This window comes from Astatotilapia calliptera, chromosome 7 (genome assembly GCF_900246225.1).
Source record: "Astatotilapia calliptera chromosome 7, fAstCal1.2, whole genome shotgun sequence".
NCBI classification, from domain to species: Eukaryota; Metazoa; Chordata; class Actinopteri; order Cichliformes; family Cichlidae; genus Astatotilapia; species Astatotilapia calliptera.
Window position 1 is genome coordinate 64,123,717 of NC_039308.1, and position 23,229 is coordinate 64,146,945.

At 39.9% G+C, this 23,229-nt stretch overlaps 1 protein-coding gene across 2 annotated transcripts in view; it reads left to right on the forward strand.

Moving 5' to 3' along the window:
• The window catches only part of btbd11b (BTB (POZ) domain containing 11b), a 70,163-nt gene that overhangs the window by 31,236 nt on the left and 15,698 nt on the right, over nucleotides 1-23,229 (forward strand). For both annotated transcript variants that reach the window (XM_026176556.1, XM_026176557.1), the window contains exons 2-3: nucleotides 13,610-13,765; nucleotides 21,890-22,094. In XM_026176556.1, coding sequence (XP_026032341.1) covers nucleotides 13,610-13,765; nucleotides 21,890-22,094 — 361 coding nt within the window. The remainder of the gene's footprint in view (nucleotides 1-13,609; nucleotides 13,766-21,889; nucleotides 22,095-23,229) is intronic.

Consider the following 23,229-nt stretch of genomic DNA (forward strand, 5'->3'; position numbering starts at 1 on the left):
CTGCAATTTTCAAAACGTGTCCAGTGTGCAGCCCTTCTCAGGCCGATTCACTTCAAAGTCACACTATCATTCTCCGTGAAGAAACCCACACATATGCAGATTTAATTTCACTTTTAAAAGGTCAGTTTAAGAAAAAAAAAATCAAGCTCTTGGGGTTTGGCCCCTTTCCATTTCTGGCTGCGCAGCCAAGTGTATTAAGCTGCACAAATGAAGTGCCACAGTCAACCAAGCAGAAAAATAACTTGTGCTTGCCTCTGTTAGCTAGGGCGGGGTCGGTCCGGGTCAGCTTTGGACTCTCTAGTGCCTGGGGCGGCTTGGACCTGAAGACTGTTAATTACCACTGATGAGTTGAGCGTGAGTGACCTGATGATGATGGACTATATATCTTCCTCACAGAAAAGGGAATGATATGGGAATCAGTGCTTTGATGGGACATGTGGGGAAATGTGGCTGCACTGGTTAGAGGGGTGTAGCAGCAGATATGCATTTTGATGATGTATAAATAATTACTGAGGGAAGAAGAATTTTGCACTGATGAAGAGAAAGGGGAACCACTCCATAGCTCCCACAAGTGCTATTTTCTGGTGCTGTATATTTTATTTCTCAAAAAACACATAGACCTTTAAATAACTTTAATGCACTCTTTGAACTACACAGTGCACTCCTGTTTGTGTCTTTAAAAGACTCCAGTATCCTTGTTTTGCTGTTTTAAACTTTTGAGTGAACCCCACCTCATAAACTAAGTTAAATGCTGCACTTGGCCATTTCAACAATGACTCCCTTTTTTGCATTTATATTCCTGGCACGCAATGGGTATGAATCTACAGGGTGAAGCTGGAACAGAGGAAAAGTGTGCATTTGCATGTGCGCATGCTACAGATGTGTATGTAGGCAAGGGTGTGTTTGTATGTGAGCGTGGCGTGCACATTCCCGCTCCATGTCCATGTGTTTGGATTTGAAGCGGGTGCTCTCTGCCAGCTGTTTTTTCCCCACCCTTTTTTTCCTTCTCACAGCAGAGCTAGTGTACCTGGGAGAGAGAGGATGAGAAAACTTGTGGGGGAGAACTTGATGGAGCAGACGGGAGACCCAGCCTACCAACTGCCTGCAGCTGACTGGAGTCAGTTGATGCAGGGGAGTCACCCAAAATACGATAGGCTCAATATTTGCTTTGGCCTGGTTTCCCTGTTTTGGTAAAATATGGACTGTTGGCATGAGCTGTGACAGTTTTAACCTGCAATAACAACTACTTAGGGAGCACATCCTTGGTTGAAACTTTACCTTTCCTGCTAAGGCCTCCATGTGATGCACAAAGTAGCAGCATAGTTTGTAGCTCTTTTGTGTTTAGTGTGCTTTTGAAAGATGGCCGATTTAGTGGGCGATATTGCAAATTGCTCAATTATAGTTTGGCCGATGTTCGTCCATATGTATGAGTGCGCTTGTTCATGCACAAGACTTAACAAAAAGCCCACTGTTTTCCTGTCAGACTTTCCACATTTTCCATAATAACCAATACAGCTGAGGCAACCAGGGCTCTTCCCCTGAGGTTCTAATATTGCTGAAAATTGAATGATTACATGTCAGACACGAGTGCTCTCCCCATTATAAAATTGACAGGAATATTTGAAGCCTTGTGAGGGTCATCCCTCGATGGAGGGTCAGAGGGAAGTGTAGAAGCAGCAGGAAGCGGCACACAGCCCCAAGCTTCATCATTCTCTGCCAGGCATGGCCCACTTCCATGCTGTGTCTGTGCTACAAGCAGCCACTTTGCAGAGTCAGAGTGATAGATTACGCTAGGTGAGTTAAACAATTATGGAGTAATTTGGAACTCAGTGCCTCATAAATTGTTAGTCCCCCACCCTGAAACAAGTCTTGCAAGAGTAATGATTCAGTATTCTCAAAAGAAAGTCAGATTAGTCACTCAAGCTAATCTTTGATGCTAATAATGACAGCATTTGGGGCGTGTCAGGGACTCCTGTGCTGTTTTAATGGATTGCATTTATATAGCACCAAAATTCCACTATTCATTCACTCTCACATTCACACACACTGCAGTACGCAAGCTACAGTTGTAGCCACAGCTGCCCTGGGGCAGAAGCGAGGCTGCCATATCGCCTACTGGCCAGAGGGGCCATCACCAGGTGGTAGGTGAAGTGTCTCGCCCAACAACAACAACCGGGACTGTCCGAGCCGGAGCTCGAACCGGCAACCTTCCGGTTACAAGACAAACTGCCAGCTCTTTGAGCCACGATTGCCCGATTGCCATATCTGCTGTGTTGGAAGGTTTTAAAAGAAGGCTTGCAAAACCATAAACATTCAAACTTACACACTTGTGTCAAGAGATAAAGTTAAACACACACACACACACACACACACACACACACCACTGTGACATTGCATTTTTATCCTCAGAAGAATAAGAGCAGAGTAAGAAGACCGTCGTAGTGTACACTGTGCAGGATGTTATCATGCAGGTGGCTGATAACTGACTCATCTGTCGACCGTAAATATAATAAACTGGCATAAATCGGGTATGAGGGAACAGGACATGCCATAGACGTGTCTCTGTAGTGACGCACAAGATGGCAGGGGTCTAGCTTGTCTGCTGGGATGGCAGCAGTTATCAGATTATTTCCGCCAGTTTTCAGACATGAGACTCCTGGGAGGAGCAAGGGATAAAAATAGAGATAAATTTTGTGGCCAGCAGTTCCGTGGTGGTAATGATTGGACATCACACATAGAGTAACCTTTAGGTGTAAATTTGTGTCTTAACATTTAAGATGTCGACACAAACAACAACAAATAAACCTAACCAATCACTGGATTCAGATGACCAAGTGGTCTGTGTTGGAAGCACAAAACAAACTGTGCTCCACAGGAGAAGTAGAGGAAGCATAACGCAGGTGTTATTCTGTATTATTCACATTGTTAATAAAACCCAGAAAAGGCCAAAACTGACAACATATTATTCAGCCTCACAATATGTTCTGACTTCACCAGACTGTGGCCCTCAGCTTCAAGCTTATTTGTTTCAACAGTGGCCTGTCAAATATACCTTCAAAAACCTCTGCAATGGCAGCACCCCTGCCTCACAACAAGTAAGAAATATGAAATTTCTATGATTAAAAAATATGACAATTGCACAGAGAATGTTATATGGTATTCTCTGCACTTTGAGAGCCAAGGATTGTGTGAAAATAATATTTGTAGACGTTGAAGGGGACACCCCAGTAGTGTTATCTTCCTTGCTGATCTACAGGGTACAGGGTGCATTACAGGTGGAAAAACTAAGTGGGTGCCTACACACCCAAACTAGAATTACTCATTATGAAGTGACGTCATGTGTTCCACATGTTATCAAACGAGAGGACTGTACTGCAAAGCAAGATTTCATCTTACCCAGTTAACTTCAGGGTTCACCCTGTGACTTCAGTAGTACTAATGCTGTCTTACCTGGATTTATTGGCACGGTAACTTGCTGCGAATCTAACTGTGGAGCAGGTTATCTATTAGAGATCAACAGGCATGAAATCACTGCCTATTGACCAATCAGTTTTCTGGAACTGAGCGCTACATTTGAATTCTGTTTTTTGAACCATTAAAGAGCACAAAGGCTGAAGCTGAAATAAGTCTTTTAACCAGCAGGGAATTGATGAAGTGGCTCTAGTTGTATAAACAACTCACTTTATAGATGATCAACAATCCTGCTGTCGTATGATGCTGCTTTTTTCATAAACTCACATCATCTCTGCTGAGGGTGGGCTAGTTACAATCACGGGAAACCCTGTGATAGTGTAATGAGGAGTCAAACAATAAAAGTACTGTAACTTTGTAGAAAGCCCCCCAAAAACATTTCAAAGGAAAATGACCCAAATGAAAGACACTCAAAGGTAAAGCTAAAAATGCAAAATCCAAATCTGTATTTTGAGAGGTCAAAAACATGAAGCTACCAGCGAGGAACATGATTCCAAAAAAGGAACAGGCCGTGGAACAATCCAAAAGAGCTAACACAAAGAGATCAACAGTAATGCTAGAAAGTCCAAAAGAAAACACCGGGAATGCAGAGGGCAGTACAAGACTTGGGGAAATAACTGAGCATAACAATCTGCCACAGTGGGATTGGGAAGAGGAAACAGGTGGAGAACACAGGTGATGCAGGCAAAACAAACAACGATAGAAGATTACTAAAGGAAATGAAACTGACAAATGGACAAACCAAAAATTACAAAATAGGAAAAGAAATATTTTAAAGTAAAACATGACAACAATGCAAAAACCATGACGGGCTGTGGAGCTAAAACAAATCACAAACATATAGTTTAAAATGAGGCTTAATATTTTCCTTTTAACCACTGTGAACTGTAGTTGTCATCAAGTGTTACTCAGGCAGGTGTAAAAGTGTAGGGGGAATGTTTTCACATTTGAAATGTTCAAGTTCTGTTTTATAGCAGCTGAACCTCTGTGTTGAGTCAAAATAAACTGCTCATTTTCAGCGGGATGATTGTTGACTCTGGTCTCTTCATGGAATTTGTTAACAGTAAAAATATTACCACAGCTGCCCCGTGTCTCCGTGATGACATTTCAAATATAATTTCTCCTATACATCATCCACTGATGTATACAGCGTCCCTGTGGATTACAAATCCCGATGTCATCATTCGTCACTTGTCCTTACATCCATCGCCGTGTCTAATGTATTGCCTAGAATACGTTGAATCATGCTCTCTGCCTCCTTATTGGAAATGCCATGTTTGTTGCATGTTACTGGGATTAAGTGTAGATTCAGATCTGCAAACAGAGTTGAGTTCTTCCTATCCTGACCAGTAATCTAAATATGTGCCAAGCACTTCCTGGGAAACCTTCATCTCATAGGTACACGCACATAACAGACACATGCAGTCAGACTGAGACACACACATGTGATGCAGACACTCATGGACAGAAATAAACATTGAACTGTGCATATATTGCACACAGGCAGTGACTGCACCTTTGCTGCCTGAAGCACTTACTGTCTTATCTACTTTGGGCTTTGCTTCACATTTATGGTATTTTAATGTCCAAGAGCCTTTTTCACTTAAAAGCTCCAAATGTTTACAAGCAGCTCCATATGATGTCATCCCATTTAAAAATGACCCAAAGGGAAAAATCCCCTCGCAGCAAATCTCATTTTATGACATTAGTCATATCCTTTAATTACTCCAGTGCCCTCGGTGCTAAATGAGCAATTACTTTAGAACACTGTTGCATTTAGCATGACTGCTTCATGTATTTGTTGAAAATTCAGAGTCTTCTCTTTTTTTTCTGCATAATTCATATGTGCTCTCTTTTTTTATTTTGACTGCGTGCAGGAGATTTCATTTTTTCCCCCTTAAATTCCTACCTACATCAGATTATGTGAGGTAACGGCAAGAAGGAAAATACCATTGCACTTATTTTTAGGACTCTCCCAAATGCTTGTAGAGAAGCAGTGCAGGACGAGCGGAGAGATTACGGCTCAGTGACTTCAGATTTTTCCCTGCTGCTGATTGCCAGTGTTGTCTGGAAAGCATCCTGCGGGAAGCGTGCAACTCACGGATATTACACACAGACTTATTACCCTTGACAGAAGAAATGAGATGAAAAGAGAGAAATAATAGTGAAAGCAGCACTACCTCAGGGTGGAATAACACACAGCCAGCAGGCAGTGCTGGTTTCTCTTTGATTGGAGAAGATTGCATAATTCTAGTTGTGCCCTTGTTGTGTGTCGGTCACCCGTCACAAGTCCTCTGTGTGTGTGTGTGTGTGTGTGTGTGCGTGTGCGTGTGTGTGTGTGTGTGTGTGTGTGTGTGTGCGTGTGCGTGTGACTTTGGGTGTAGGGTTTGTGATTTTTTTGTTTACTTCTATGGTATGTTACTCTCTGTTTCCTTTTTTAGCTCTTAGTTCCTGTGTGTTGCTATTTGCAGCAATTTCGCAGGCACTATCTTGAGAAAGCTGGCATTTATTCCTTAAAAACTGCAGATTCTGGGACTCTCCTCAGCTCTTTCTGGGACAGTGGCGCAGCTGCCCCTCTGTTGGTCTCCCTTGGTCTCTTGTGTTCTGGGGGCCTCTGGATGTCTGGAGTTTTGATCTCCTCCATACCTGCTCATGCCCTGGTGGATGGGGCTTTGGCCCCCCCACACCCTCTAGCTGATCATTACATGAACCTTTTAAAAACAAGCACGTTCATGCTCACAGGTGTACACATGGGTGCTCACACACACAAACTACACCCTCCTTGGCTCCTACCTCAAAGCACACTGTGTGCTGTCGATATTACGTGCTGCACAATAATGTTTAATATTTAGTATTTACTGTTATATTCCCATATATCATCGTGAGGTTGTTTATTGTATTGCTCTTGTTTTCTTCTGCTTGTTTTCTTTTTTCTTTCTCAACAGGTGATCCAGGTGATTGATAGATGTATTTTTTTTGTCTACTTATTTAGTTGATTTTTGTTTTTTTGCCCTTTATCCCCGTCCCTCCTCTCCGCTGTTTTTTCCCCCTCTTCCTTTCTCCCTTTTCTTTTCCTCATTCAAGTCTGTCCCGTATCTAGCAAGTGAAAATAAAAAAATAAATAAAATAAACAATAAAAGGTGAATCAAATAGACCATTATGGCAAAGCTGGGATGGTCCATTTGGTAAAGTAAATCCGTTGGGCATCTTTCCTCGCCTTTAGACAATAATTCTGATGGCAAAAGAACCAAAAGGGACAGGCAAAAAATAAAATAAAATAAAATAACTACAGATTTATTATCCATAGTTCATTCAGCTTTTGTTATGCTGCTCAATTAAGTTTACTGTTTACAAGACGTGAGATTTCTACAATTTTGATGTCTAAATTGTAAAAACAAAAAGCAAAAAGAAGATACTTACTACCAGATACTACTAATAAAGGAGAGTCTTACAAAAGCTAGCCCAGTTAATGGCAGAATAGTCAGTATAAGAGATTAACGAGCTGTGGTAAATAAATGTGGAAAATATTAGTGAGAAATTTGAAATTCAGATTATCTGTGTTTAAGTGAATTTATATTAAAAAATTTGATGTCCATGTTTTTCCAGTATTTCTTTTAATGGCACCCAACATGAGAGATAGATTTGAATTAATTTGCATTAATGTGCAATTTCTTCATTAAATGATATGTAATTATAGTGGAAAAATGCACTACAGCTGAGAAAAACACTTCATATTTATAGCTATAAACTTAAAAGATATTGCATTTACAATTAAAAGTTTTAGCGAATGGTTGCCCATTTGTACTTTTAAAAGACCTGGTTTCATTTTGACCACTTGCAAACTTAAGTTCACTATTCTGTCTCCATTAGAATCAATTTTTGGGGTCTATTTTTCTGTCCGTTAGCTCCAGAGGAAAATATCTAGGCCTTTACCTTCAAAAATCTCCCTTTTTTCTCATTTTCTTTTAGAGATTTACAGAAAGCATCCAACAAGTTTATCAGAGTGTACCTGCAGCAGCCTAGGCTAGAGGTTTTCAGGTTGGCCTGTAGGCCAAATGTTCCTTTATTGTGAATGCAATATGGTAAATGGCCTGCATTTGTATAGCGCTTTAATTAGTCCCTAAGGACCCCAAAGCTACATTCTACATTCAGTCAGTCACCCATTCATTTACACACTGGTGATGAAGCTACATTGTAGCCACAGCTGCCCTGGTGGCGCACTGACAGAGGCGAGGCTGCCGGACACTGGCGCCACCAGGCCCTCTGACCACCACCAGTAGGCAACGGGTGAAGTGTCTTGCTCAAGGACACAACGACCGAGACTGTCAGAGCTGGGTCTCGAACCGGCAACCTTCCGATTTCAAGGCGAACTCCCAACTCGTCTACATATTAAAGGCAGAATGCACTGAATTGATTGTAATCTGTCTATTTGCTTCCTGATTTGTCAGTGTGTAATGGACTTGCTTCAAACAAGGTCAATGATGAGGTGTGACCTCAATCAAAAGAATCTAATCGAAGACAAGAGCGAATCGCGCTAACAACTGAAGCAGAAACACTGTAAAGGGCAAGGTGAAAAAAAGCTTGCCACGTTGTCGAAGCTTCAGAAAGCACGAGCTAATTGTGTCCCTGAAGGTGTGAGACAGTGACTCTATCAGCTTGTAGTGGCATCATTGTTGTATTTCTAACACACCCATGACCTCTGTGTGGAGGAGGGGTGTCAATAAAGGATCAATGTAATGCTGTATTCATTTTTAGATTCATTATATGAAACAGGCGCAGGATTTGTTTTCAGTGGGCTCTCTCCTTTGATCATGTGCAAACAAAAACAAACCTAAACCCACAGTTGGGACGTGTTTCCTTCGGCGGTTTACTCATACTTGTATAAGAACACATCAGGAGGCTTGTGTGCTTCCTTCGGAACAACACATCACGTAAACTCGGGAGCCTTTTCCATTCTGCATTCTGGATCATCAGCAGACTGTATCTTGAACGTGACTACAGAAGAGGAAATATTCAGTTTGGGTTTAGCTGAACACATTGTTCTACCAGCAGATCACATCCCCATGAAGTGTCTGGGATTAAGACTTTTTAATTACTGATAATTATGTGTGTGTGTCTGCTTTTGTGTGCACGCTCTTCAGCGTTGCATACAGCGTGACTTGTTATTAACTTGTTTGCAGCTCCTGTAAATGAGCATTTGTGTGAATGTATGTGTGTGTGCGTGGTTCCCTCTGCCAGTTTCCTAATTTTACCAGACATTTTGAGGGGTACATTTACTTTTTCACAGAACTCCTTCACACCCGTGTGGTGAGCACAGGTCTAAAAAATTGAAAGCTTGTGGCTACCTCAGACCATACTGTGGTTACCTGAGAACCCAAGCCAAAACCATACCTCTGGAGATTTACAGTCTACCCATGCATACCTGGTCTGTAATAAAAAAAAAATACTAGCTTTATATTTACGCCCCTTTTCTTTCTGCAGTTCAATTACTCTTGATGGCAGCCTTCAGGAGTAAGAAAGGAATTTTAACACATTTCACCGCTCTGTTTTCTGCTTTCTGTCGTGCTATGTCTCCCTCTATGATCACTTGCTCAGTATACATATGGTGGCCATCTGGCCTGGCAGAACAGTCATGGAGCGTAGCGTGGGGCAGCACTACTGTGATCCATGTACAGTAACAACATTATTAACCCTTTACAGCCAAAAAGAGTGTTTATGTCAGGCCTGTATGATTTTTTTGACTGTCTGCCCTTCTGCTTTCTTTTTCTCACTCTGCTATTTAAATAATAGGTCAGATCATCTTGTACATTTGCATTGCTTAAAGTGCTTTTTTTCTAAAACAAAGCCCCACTCTGCTTTCTCTGTACCTTATCTGCATGTAAAAAACTGAAGCCAGCGTTCCTGCAGAGCTAAAATATGTTTAGAGAAGTGCACTTCCCTGTGCGTCCCTCCAAAATAGATTTTAAATGCAGGGTAGGAGCCACATCGAGGTCAGCATTCCTGCCCCACTGCTCTAGTCAACCCTGAGAAGAGTCAGCAGATCCATACTACTACTACTACCACTGCTACTACCACTACTACTACTCCTTCCACTACTGCTAATCAAATCAACAAACATTGCAGTTTTTTTAAATTCATATACAGACTCACAGTTTAGGTAACATTTAGTGATATTTTGGGGAAATCCTTCTAGCTGAAACGTTAAGAAAAGAAGACTAAAGTTTCATGCTTGTACATTTCTGTGAATTTAAAGGATTTGTGGTTTGAGCGCATCCAAGTTGTCACTGGGTGAGAAGTGCAGGTTGCCAGTCCATTTCACTGGGAAGATTAAAATGTGTTTATTATTGTATAAAGATTTATTTTAACCCAGACTATGAAAAAATATGAATTCACCAGGCAGGAGTGCAATAGTACACATCTATCCAAAAGTTAGTCTTGTAAAATCTAAAAAAAAAACCCACAAAAAAACTGTGAATTAAGAGTTTGTAACACATGTCTCATCTCAATATATTTTAGTGGCAAACATGAAATACATTGGACCGTGCAGTGGGTCTGTGCAGCTGTCTATCACTGAATATGACTAAGGTGCATTCTGTGACATCTTAATGGGAACTCCTGCACGCGTTACTTCTTCTTCGTTGACACTGTCTTGCCTGGAGGATCATCCAGCCTCATCTCTTCAGCAACACTGAATAGCTGCCATATGGCAAACGCAACCGGCCCACTTAAAGAGAGGCAGGTGCCCGATAGGATATCTCAGTATTATATAACCTAGCGTGGTTGCCAACTATTATTTCTTTATGATTATGCACAATAATAAACTTAAAACATTATGTGAGGTAATTGAAAAACCTGAGAGCATTTCCCAAGAGATTCAAAGTGTAAAGACAGAGTGACATCTGGAGGAAGATACTCACGCAAACATAGACACAGAGAGAGCAGCCGCAGTGGCTGCCTGGCATGTAAGAGCTCCATCAGTGCCTGCCTGAGGTTAGACAGTGCCTTGCATTAGGAGGCAAAGAGCCAGTGAGTCACCTTGCCTCAGTCTATACTCAGAGCAACCACCATCACTGTCAGCTGGTTCTGCTATTTCCCTGAACGAGATTAAGGAGCATGACAGTTGAACGATCAAATGTAATGTATGTTTGTTAGATTTTTTTTTTTTACTTCTATGTTTATACACAAGTTAAAAAAGCCAGAATGATGGATCTCATTGCTTATTTACTTTTACAAACTAGTTGGCAACTTATCACGGAGACAAAGTCTGACAAACACTTGTTCTGCTGTGATGAATGTACTGTAAACAATACAGTCAGAGCAGCCATGATAATACCATTTCAGAGTTTTCTGCGTGACATTCACTAAAATTTTGTTTCTTTTGTTGGTGAATATCTAACAATAGATATGTGTGATAAAGCAGTAATACTGCAAGCAGTCCAGGGTGTACCGCACCTCTTGACCAACGACAGCTGGAATAGGCTCTGCCCTTGCTGCAACACTGAATTACAAATATGTTTAAGAAGACGGATGGATGGATGGATGGATGGATGGATGGATGGATGGATGGATGGATGGATGGATGGAAAGAATAATAGGAAGTTATGCCATAAAGGGTTATTTACGACCTGAGAAGATTTATTTATTTAGAAGTAAATGAAAGACTGTCAATGGACCAAAGCCTACTGCATCCATAAACACATATTTTTCCATCACTGTGCTATGGAGATGATATGGTGACCACTTTGGTATAATAAACAGGTTGCTGTAATATTTTGTACAAATATTGTACAGTTCCTGTTATTTTTGCTGGCTTGATGATAAATTGGCTGCATCACTTGCGGTTTATTTCAGAACTTTTGTATAACTTTACTGTGAAGACTAATTTACAGCCATCCAAAGTTGTGAATTTCAAGAAGAAAATGTAGTTGTGATATTTCTGTAATACCAGATTTATTTATTACTACAAACTATTTTTGGTGTAGTAAACCTAATACTGATGGTAAGTAGGTGTTAAGTAACTTGCCTTTAAAAAGCTGTATTCTTTTTTTTAGAGAAAAAAGATATATAAATAATATGTTATGTATGTTTATCATTATCATAACTTTTTTGACAAAAAGTATCAAATTGAATTCTTTAGTCTTTTCTATTCATCTTCACAAGATGAACAAATAAATAAATAAAATTAATAATGAAAGATTTACTGGTTTAAAATGAATTAGGCTTTTTTGAAATCATTTTATTATAATTGTTGTATGTGTAGTGCATTATTGTGCTAGATCACAACTGGATGCCTTTAGTCTGGGCACATCAAAGGAAGTAGGTCATGAGTCCTGTAGGCACACTGAATGGGCTATTTACTCTGATGTATAATTGTTTGAAAGGAAAGTAAGAGGCTGGAAGGTGCCAGGGTATCCCTCCTGCTGGTTTAAATGGTTTAAGATGGATTTCCAGCAGTTTGCACAACCGCATGTCAAAGAAGGCACATTGTGAGCAATAAAAGCAATAACAAAGGTGTTTTAAAGAAATCCCTGTAGACAGGTTCCTTATGCAGAAACAGAAAGTAAGTTTCTTTTCTTTATACTCTGTCTTGCTGGTTCATGTTGGACTCTGACTGACAATGGAAGCGAGTAAGACCACCTGACACTGGTGCAGCAGATGATGACATCTTGTCCCTCAGGCTGACAGTAGCTCTCTGGTTTTACAAAGATATAGATTAGATAGTGCCAAGACTGCTGCTCTCTAGGTTTACAGGATAAGCAACTGTGACTTATTGACTGTTTTTGCACCAGGATTTTTTATTCCTTGTATAATGCACAGTGAACCACAATCATAAATAATGTATGATTACAGGTATTACCTCAGATGAGAGCTGAAACATCTTGAAAAAACTTAAGGAAGTTCAGTCGCTTTTTTTCCAAGCTCCTTAGCTCACCATGACCTAAATGACCGAGAACCTACAGACACTACGATTACAAGTATCTTTTTATAAACCAGCACATTTAAAGAACTTCTTTGAGTTGATTATTAAGGCTGTTTGGGTTTTTTTTTTTTATCTCTAGGTGTTAGTAGTGCTACACTTGATCTTTCTATTTGCAAATGTAAGTGAACATGCGCTCATATGTTAGAAAACATTTTTCAAAAAGTAATATTCCATGAACAGTGCATTAATTTGATGATCATTTAGATTGTCCAGTCAGTGTGTAAAAAAAACTATTACAAAAACTATTTATGTCGGCCTTTTGCATGCATTTTTTCCTGCCTTGTGAAAGTAAAAAGAATCACTTCATAAGTAGCTGCCTGCTTCCTGCACAACAGAATAATGAGTGCCACATGTACATGTGCATTTAACTTGGAAGAATATTCTAATAGACATTAAAACCAAAGCTAATTTTCCATCAGTGATTAGAGGGCTAAGCAGAGAGTCGCAGCCTTTAGTCATTTCATAAGTTGACACCCTGCGAACATTGAGAAGGCTGCAGCACAAAGCTGCAGAGGAATCAGAAACTGTCAGCAGAGCGAAATGGAGAATCTGCCTCATCACTCACAGAACGAGGAAGAGCTGTGAATAATGAAACCACATTTTAAATATTACACGTTATTACCTTTGGGAGAAGTGTCTGACAGGTGTAGCTAGGAGGCAGAAATACTACATTGTATTGCTTCCATTGTTTTCACAATCAAACTCTCACTCTGGATATAAATAATTATGCGCGCAGTTTCTAATATCCTGAACCTTTGTGTTCTTTCCATTTATATGATAGGAGGAAAATGAGATATTAATGACATTTTAGAATGAATCTACCAGTTTTAATCCTTCAAGAATATGAGAAAACAACGCAGCATATTTATTGTATTTAGCAGGGACATTTCTCCAGAAACAAATAGTACTGGATATACAATTGCTAAAAAGCAGTTTTTGCACAGGGGGACTCCAAGCACAGATGACAAAGATAGAAGATACCACTGGTGAAAAAAATCAAACCTGTAAACATTAAAAATGCAGCCACAATAAAAACACAAAAACTGTGTCCGATACATAGTTTAAATGATCCCTTTTTAGAGCGTGCACGCCTGCCTGTGCTATAGCATGAGTCCCACATGTACATGTGATATTCATCTGTTTTTCTCTCGCTCTCAGGTGTGCTCAGCCTACCCGAGGGTCTAACTCTTCAAAGGGACCAGCAGCAGCAACGAGCTGGGAAGAGTGGAGAGGGAAACACCTACAGTCAGTCCGAACTGCGCTCCATTGAACAGTGCTTACTGGCCACGAGAGTGGGCAGCATCTCTGAACTGAGTGAGTCGTATATGTATGTGTGAGTGCATGCATGTGGAAAAGTGGAGGTGCAGAGGTGAGAAAACTATTATGTACCCCTCCCCTCCAGAGCCACTATGCATTTGAGCAAGGCATTTGGTTATTCGGCTCTTTCTTTGGAGCCGTTTGTGTCCCATAAAAATATTACAGGGCTTGTGATGCTTATTCAACATGCTTTTCTGTTTCTGTGCACAGAGCCATAGAAAGTTGTTTCCCAGCTTCGGTTTTGACAGTTGACTGAGATGTTTTTTAAAAATGAAAAAAAAAAAAACCCTCAAGTAAAAAAGTTCAGTCTCCACCAACGCCTGTGGGATAAATTTGCAAGTGAGGTCTTATCATCCGACTTTCCCAACAGTGAACATTTTTCACAGCAGACATTTTGACTTGTTACAGCATAAACCTTACTGATGACTCTGTTCTACACAAATGTCCCAGTAAGCCATGCAAATGTGACCGTGAGACAGCATACCCAAAACTCTTACTGCTTGAATTCAGCTGTTATTATTAAAATTATGTTGGAGCGAAGCAGGACAGCTGCATTTCAATATCTTGTCAAAAGACTTTGCAGAACAGTACGGCTTTTATAGCATCACATTCGTGTTCACAAGTCACAACTGCAGCTGTGATATTTATAAGTCTGCACTTTATATGTTAGCACAGTTTTGGATACCTGCTTCATATAACACGACAAGACATTGCTTGAGATGAGTACTTTAGTTCTTTTTAGAGGCCTGAACTTTAAAAATACAGTGTGTGCATCAGTCTTTAATCACTGAGGTTTGAAAGCCTGCAGAAATCTTGCAGGCGATTTTCAAAACGATTCCAAAACACAAGGGGAGAAAAAGGAAATTCTCTTATCACTTACAGGTATTGTAGAAAAATCTCCATCCTTGAGGTGATGGACATGTCAAAATTCAAGTTTTATCTTTGTGATTCCTGCTGCTTTTACTTATGACATTTTATCTAGCAACAACTTAAGGATGGAGATTCCTTCCTACAGCAGAAGTTCCCACTTCAACCCCTAAGATCCCATGGTGATCCACCGCCCCTTTGCACACTGAGGAAAGTTGCTGTTAAAGTTTCAACTTTGACTCTCCCATAGTTTTGCTGACAATAAAAATGGTGCTGGGCTCTAATGGGTTAATCATGACATGATCAAATTTATGTCATAACATCAAAACTCAAATCTGTGTAGCCAACTTTAAAAAAAAAAAATCAAAAGTCATGAAGGGAATTTAAAAGCAAACAAACAAAAAAATTGGCAGGCCCAAGACGTGATATTTATATTAGTAGACGTTTAACCATATTATCCTTCTTTGATTCAATTATCATGTGTAGATCCAACATGCCTTTGCTTCATACAAACAGTACTGTGCAAAAGGCTTAAGCTGGTCCTCATTTCTTTATATTTTGCTTACAAGGAGCCAGGCTTTACTGTAATTTTTTAAAGCAGTCTTGAGCAATGGTTCTCCAGGATCAAAGTTTTTTTTCTTTGGAGAAAATGAATTGTATCTTTAGGCACTTTTTACTTGCTGTCTGTTGCAAAAAAAACCCCCCTCAAACATCATATGCCAATGGTAACACAGGTTTAAAACAGTACTTTTGCACAAAGAGCTATTAGCCAAAACTATAAGCCAAACAGAAGTGTCAGGCCTAAAAACAGATGAACGGTATCTGAAAGGCATGCCATTGACAAAAAAATAAGAAATCCAGCAAAGACCTGACTCTGTACCTGCAGGATGCATCTGATCATTTCAGTTGATTCTTCTACTGTTCACTGAAGCCTCATCAGAAATGGTCTGAGTAGAAGGGTAGCTGCCAGGAAGCCATTCTTAAGGAAGGGAAACAGGGAGGAAAGGCTGAGGTATGCCAAACTGGACTGAAAATAGGTGGTAACAGGTCTAATTAAGTGATGAATCCAAATTTGCCATTTTTGGTTTAAAGCATTGTTGGTATGGAAGGTGTCAGGAGAGAGGTACAACAGTGAGTGTCTACAGCCATCTGTAAAACACGGTGTTTCTGTCATGGTTTAGGTTGCATTGCAACCAGTAAAGTTTTCAATCTTGTCTAAACTGATGCATTTAAAAAATACCATAAGATTTTGATCCACCATGCAATACTATACGGAAAGCATCTGATTGGCAGCAACCTTATTTCTCAGCATGGCAATGATCCCAGACATAGTACCAATGCATTAAAAACATGCCTGGATAGAAAAACACACTGTAACACTAGTGAAGCAGCGTGGGATCATCTTGAGAATGGAACAAAAAGTAGCCAACGTTCTATGAAGAGCTTTCAATGTCCTTTAAGAATCCTGGAGAAACATTCCTGAAGACTGCCTAAAGAAAAGACAAGAAAGCTTGCCTGAGAGAGTTCAGACTGTTAAGGAATAACAGTTTTCAAGTTGTTAGAATTGCACAAACTGCATTATATGTGTATTTCCATGTATGTTTGCACACTTTTCAATAATCACTGCGCCAACTTCCCTACTTGCACAAAGAAATGAAAGAAATTTACACACTACTGTATCTTACTCTTATTCTTTTTAGTGAAGGTGTTCAGCTCTGGAAAATCTTCACATTCCAGCTGGATGACATTATCATCTAATGTGATAATCTGATGTTTGATAGAGCAGGAATATTGTCCCGCTCTATCAGTAAATCACTATATTATAATCTGACCGCAAGTGTGCTTATTTAAATAAATGTGTGGGAGTTACACTGTCAATGGGAGCAATCCTAATGAACCACAGCCATTCATTAAAATAAATGATTTTAGCTTATAAGTTTGACAAGTCCTCCAAAAGTTAATTGAATGCATGTCCACTTACAATGTACTCATTATTTAAAGAATAATGGGCGTCATAATGCTGTCTGCGTACGCTTATACAACATGAAGTCATTTACATAAGCCTTAGTTGTCAGTTTTCTCTCATTGTAATAGGTTTTCAGCATTACATACTGGTTGTATTTGACATTTTTGTCTTTGCTCACAAAAATTGGACAATATGCTATAGAACTCAAACAAGGTCCAATATAAAGCTTTCATAACAGTTTCTACTTTGGGTTCTGTTTTAAGGGGAAACTTTACAACAAATGATAATGGCGCTTGAAGACATCTGCAAGCTGTGCTGCGAACCACTGAATACACAGCGGCACATATTCCCATTTGATTTGATCAGATATAATCACAGAATCGGGATGTTCCTTTTCAAGTGCTGAACAGTTGCGTCTTTAGTTGCAGCTCTGCAAGAAAGAAAGGACAGCAGTGTCAAGAAGAATAATGGTGCATACGCTGAAAAAAGCACAGATTGTGTCCTAATGTGCATGACAAAAAATTTAAAAATAAATCAATCCCCAAGCCAAATAATGTGGGAAGGGTCTGTTTCTGTTGCTATAGCATCAGCGTACTAAGAAAAGACTCAGAAAGTATTTTCTGTATATCCAGCGTAAATATTTATCATCACAATAAAAACTGAGACAGTTCTCTTCACTGCATGCTGTTCCGACTGCAGGGCAGCTTCAGTGATGAGCCACATCGCAGGGCCTCTGTCCGTGTTGTATTGATGAGGTCAAGCAAGGACTTGTACTGTTATGTTGACACTGCAAACACACTGTGAGACAACAGAGCCGCTCATGTCTAATAGGACAGCTTAGTCCAGTGGTAATGTTATCAGCTCTGGAGAGCAATTCTGTAAATAACTAGAGGATTAGCAGCCAGTCGCTCAGCTCAAGCTGAAACAAAATAAATAACTGTGAAAAGCAGCAGTGATTGCACTGTCAGGCTGTCACAAAGTCAATTTTTTTGAAAGAGACTAAGATATGAATGAAGGAGTAAAAGATTAAAAGGTTAGGGGGAAAGAACAGTAAGAGTTTCTGAAACCAGTTTCCTGGAATAAACCAACCTTGGCTCTTCCAGCACAGTAAAAATATGAATCCTGCAGTGTGAGTTTTTCACACTGGCATTTAGACTCAATTTAAGAGGTTTCTCGCTGATTTACCTCTTTGTATTTCCTCATCTCTTCTAGCAAAAGGCCATATTAGCATATCTGAAATGATGGCTCCACAAATGCTGCAGTTATTAGGACTATGGGTGTGTCATGATCACTCAGTCATGCTGTCCTACTTCAGATATTTTCCACATATTGCTGTGTGTGTTGCTAAATCTGAACTAGTCTTTTCACAGAAGTGGCAATGGATGAAGGATACGTGTCCGTGGAAACTCTTTACTCTTTACAGTACACAAAGAGCAGACGTATGTTTTCTGTGCAAACTGCTTAAACATAAATTTGAAAGAATTAGTTTAATATACTGGGAAATATACAAGAGTTACGTGAGCCAAGCTTGTCCGTGGTATTTAAGCTAGATTAAGGTAACAGTGTGCTGTCGGTTGCTTCAAAGACCATTTTTTCTCTTTGAATTTTACTATATGAAACATTACACTTCCTTCCATAAATCAGTTTTAATAATAAACTGAATCAATCCTAAAGCCTCAAGGTTGTCAAATTCTCCCTAAGTGAGTTCCCCATTTTTTTAAGAAGTCAGCCTGAATCTCTCCATCTTTTCTGTCTTTTTGCTGAATGCCATTAATTTGGAAATAATGAGACTGACAGCCAGACCAATTAACAAACTGTTGGAGTTGTTTCCAGAATGCTAACTAATATGATGCTGTGTAGAAAAGAGTTATCCAATCAGTATTTGAGCAAATACTTTGCCTTATTAGACCACATAGTGCAAAATGCAAACATGTGAAATTTCTCCAGCACCAAGCTGTTTTATTTTAATTTATTTTGTAACTTGTGTAAAGGTCAAGCTGTCTTACAGTTTTCCAAAATTCATTAACTCAAGTAATTTCAATAGTATCCTTCAGTGGTGTTTAAAAATGACTATATATAAACCATACCATCAATTTTATATATACTAAACACAATTTAGAAACAGAGAAACAAGAGTGAAGCAGTCACAGATTACCTCTATTCTGTCTCTAGTTTTATATGTCACTAAAATAATAATGCCTGTATTATCCATTCATGTTTCAAAGCTAGCCTTAATTTCCTTTGTCGGTACTCAGTCCTTTATTATTAGTTAATGTCGCTGATTAAAAAAACATGCTTCAAATGTCATTATTCATTATTATTATTAGACTTTTGTCTCATCTCTTTCTGTATGTCTTTACTCTAAGTCGAGCGTGATTGTTTTTCTATTCTCCACCAAGAACTTACAGCAGTGAAAATGTCTTGATTTTCTCATTTATCTCCTCTGGGGTTGTGTTTTTTTTGGGGGGGTTTTGCCACATTCCAAATAAAACAGCAAGTTAATTATTTTTTTGTGGTTTTCTTTGCACAAAGTGTTAAAAGTGTTTTGCTCTGTGGTCAGCTCAACCCTTGGAATTATGTCTTTACGGCCTCGATGCTAAATGATATCAAATGAGGTTAATAAGTGTCTGTGTGATGGTTCAGCTCTTGTTCACCATTTCTCTCAAAGCTATTCTATATCTACAACTATGTATGTCAAACCTCTGCATATATATTTCCTTCTTTACTAAAAATTCTCAAGTCCTCTAACAGCAAGAAATGTTACTTTCGGATTTTGTCCAAACTAACCTGACTAGATTGAAAGATGGCAGAGTTCAGACTCACACAGATTACTGCAGGGACACTGTGTGCTGTGATGGCCCCTCAAAAGTAAAGCAGAGGTAGTTAAAGAGTAGAAGTTCCACTCACGACTACACTAACAGACAGTTTGTGCCCTCCATGCTATCCGCTATGGGTGGCAGAGAGTGCCTGAGAGTTCTGGATGTTGTGAAATGGACAAAACTAATAGCAAAAGAATAGCTTAGCATCTTGTTGAGGCAAGATGGCCACAGGCGGCTGTTATAATCACGACGTAGTGGCAAATAACTGAAGCACAGAAAGTGTGATGATGGCAGCAGCTGCACAGCGAGAATTTCTACATTTAGTCTGTTCCTTCCCATTCCATGCAAGGCCACCTGGGTTGGCTGGCAGACTGTTTACTTAGCCTAGCAGGGCGAAGGACACTGTCTCAGCTGAACTCTGGACACGCACACACATAGGGTCACAGGGTAAGATGGCGCCGCCATTGCGTGCAATAGGTCGGCAGCCTTATGAAATTTCCCCTCATGGGACTAATAAAGGTATATCAATTCAGTTCAATTCAATACATTTATCTCGCTCACTGTTGAACATTACACTGCCTTCAGATTCTGCAGTAATGAGCAGGGTGCTTGTTATGTGGGTCCTGCATTGCTGTTTACTGACCTTAAGCCAGCTCTCATAAAACCCCTTCTAATTTAAACCAGTGCCATTATACTCTGTAAACTGGTCGATTTGTGTGATTTTGCTATTCGAGGATGGTTATAAAGCTCTGAAAACATGGAGAGCATGACCCCACTGCTAAAAGGTAATTACTGAGAACCTGAGAAGCAGGATCTGCTGTGTGTGTCCTCCACCTCTCCTCTTCTTGTTGGTATAAAGAATTAATCACCAAGGATGAGGTATTGATTAAAAGCTTGGATCTTGTAATTAAAAGTCTATTGACATTTTAGCTTATTAAACTGTCGCACTTCTGAATGACCTTCCAAAGAGAAATCTTACCACTTTGTGCTGCACCTACACCTGCTACAGTGATCTCACGTGAAGCTGCACTACTGTTGGACTTTTTCAGCTTTGAAATAATCTACATTCTTAACCTCGTGAGCCTTCTCAGCCAGGAAAGGAAATGTCACAGAGCAGCATAAATAAGACATGAAAACTGCCTGCTGCTGACCACCTTGGCTCCCTTACTGAACTTCAAAGGGAACTGTTACCAGCTTATCTGTATTCCCATTGGTACAATTAAGAGAAAGAAGGAGTAACAGAGAGTAACTGGAACAGCAAAGCTTAAGCTAAAAGTCTACAAGAGGTGGTCATTCCTGGCATAATTTTCCCTGCTCATTGAATCACAACATGATTTCTCTATCAGTGCAGCGCCACTGTTCCCAAAGGACAGTTGATTGTTTTATTGCATGAATGCTCCTCCCTCATTCAGGCATCCTTTTCACACTTGCCTCTCACATTGTCAAGGCTAAATGGAGTCTTGGCAAGCGCCAAATAGCGCAATTTTGATGCTAAACAAACCCTTTTGTGTATGAGAATGGCTGTTTGTTCCCTCTCTGTATCGAATAGTCACACATACAATATATTCCATTGGAAACAGGGAACCAAGTGTCATCATGCTCTATTGCTTTTGTGCCTTCAACATTATCAAACTGGCCAGGACAATATGTCACAGTGTGTCTTTCTTTCCTTCTTTTTTTTAAGAGCGACCCTGCTTCACAATTTCATCACATTTTCTCATCACGCGGTGGGTCTAGACAGGAAGGGAGAAGCGACGGTAACCTGACAGCATTCAGCAAAATGGGATTTGAGTCCAGCTGTAATAAAACAGGGTTGTTTTTCAAGTAAGCATTCAATAACTAACCAACCACAGTCACATGAAAGAATTGGGCTGTCTGTTAAAGAAACTTCTAGGCCAGCTCTTGATTTCTGATTAACTGAATTTGCTCTACAAAAAGGCCATCTGTCTGGTCCCCACGGCATAAAAAGCTGGCTTGAACATACTTTTCCAAGAACTATTTACTTTTTTTCTAAACCAGCTAGGAGAACGTTCAGATTTTTATTAGCAAAACCCTCTCGAGTTTGGAGTTTTGAAGCCCAACTGGATGACCTTAAAGTACTGACAAATTATGCAGGGGAAATAGCTTGGAGTAGCTATGTTTATCCATAAATATTCATTCTTCATCCATTGCAGTCCTGGGCATGCTTTTTCTCTCGCTCTCCTCCTGTGAGCTGCACAGAAAGAACTGGGATGAACCCTGTCTTTTTCCTGATTGTGGTGCATGGAAACTCTCGATTTCCCCTGACAGAGTGAGCTCCAAGGGGGCTGGGAGGAATAAAGATAATTCCCAGATGTCTTTTTAAAGGCCATGTGCTTAAAATATTTCGGTCTCATCTCTCTCATCTACTGAGTGAACCCGTGAATTCGTTTCTCACTGTCTGTGTTCCTTTTGTGTTTTCCTGTTTGTATTGTCTGTGTATGTGTGTAGGTGACTTGGTGTCACGGGCTATGCACCACCTACAGCCACTGTATATGAAGAACCACAGCAATGGGACACCAATGCACCAGAAAAGCGGCGTGATACTCTGGGCGCCGGAAGCTATCTACACGCTGTGCTACTTCATGCACTGCCCTCAGATGGAGTGGGAAAACCCCAACGTTGAACCCTCCAAGGTTACCTTACAAACCGAGAGGTTAGAAGCAAACACGCAACATAAAGGAAATGCACGTCCACATTTCTCATCAGCAACACTCAGCAGTAAAAGAAAAAAGTCAGAGTAACAGAGCGTCACTGCATCTGGCGGCTCACGGAGCCAGTGAACCACAACAGTTAGTCTGCTTTTCTTATTCGCACTTGTTTTCCTATATTTTTTAAAAAGAAAAGAAACGTCTAAACATGTCTTTAAAGCGTCAAAACACACAAAGCCTTTACCTACGGGAAGGTTTACAAGCTGTTTACTAGATTTGTACCTCATGAATTAGCAGACAGCATAGATTTTATAGAACAAGAGGGTTATAACTGAACTGATTTCACCTTTTGGTTTGTGGGCTACCATTTTAAAGTCATATTGTTTGTATGATAACTGGCAAGAAAAGAAACCAGCACCACACAGATGGTTGAGAGCTCCTGCCAGACTACAGAGCACCAGAAATGCTGAGTTCCCCCACCTGTCACCCAAAGCATCACAATATTGGTAAATTATAGGAAATTCCTCCACTTCATTGAGTCATGAAAGGGAAACTTTCTTCTGCTTTTGTTCATTTCTGTCCGTGGTTGTTTAAGGGACTGCAGTTTTTTACACTTGACATTAGATTTATTTTTGAGCCCTGCGATCGACGCTTTATCAAGATGAAAACTGAGTGAATGTTTATCTTACCTTCATCAGAAGGACATATACAAAATTCTCCTCGATACCTGTAAAGGTTGTCAGCTTAATTTGAAAATCTATGTGCTATAACAAACTATGGAACTGAGATTCAGTTTCAGTCATCCTGCATCAAGACCTGAAAAGCAAGTCAGGTGAGCAGCACAATGTTAAGCCTTTATTTGTCTACCAAAAAATAAAGCACTACATTATGGAGGTAAAACAGGAAACAGGAAAGCACATAAATATTGCAATTTATTAGTTTAGTAGTAATAATAAAGGCACACCACAAGTCACTGGGACAAAAAGTGGAAACTGCCTTTGGTTAGACACAATCAAAGCTTCTGCATGTCTCTTCCTCCTCCTCCTCACCTTATAACACAGTCCAGTGGTGATGCTGCTTCTGCAGAGATCATTCTGCTGCAACTGTACACCTCTGCTGACTGTTTTTTTTTCTTTATTA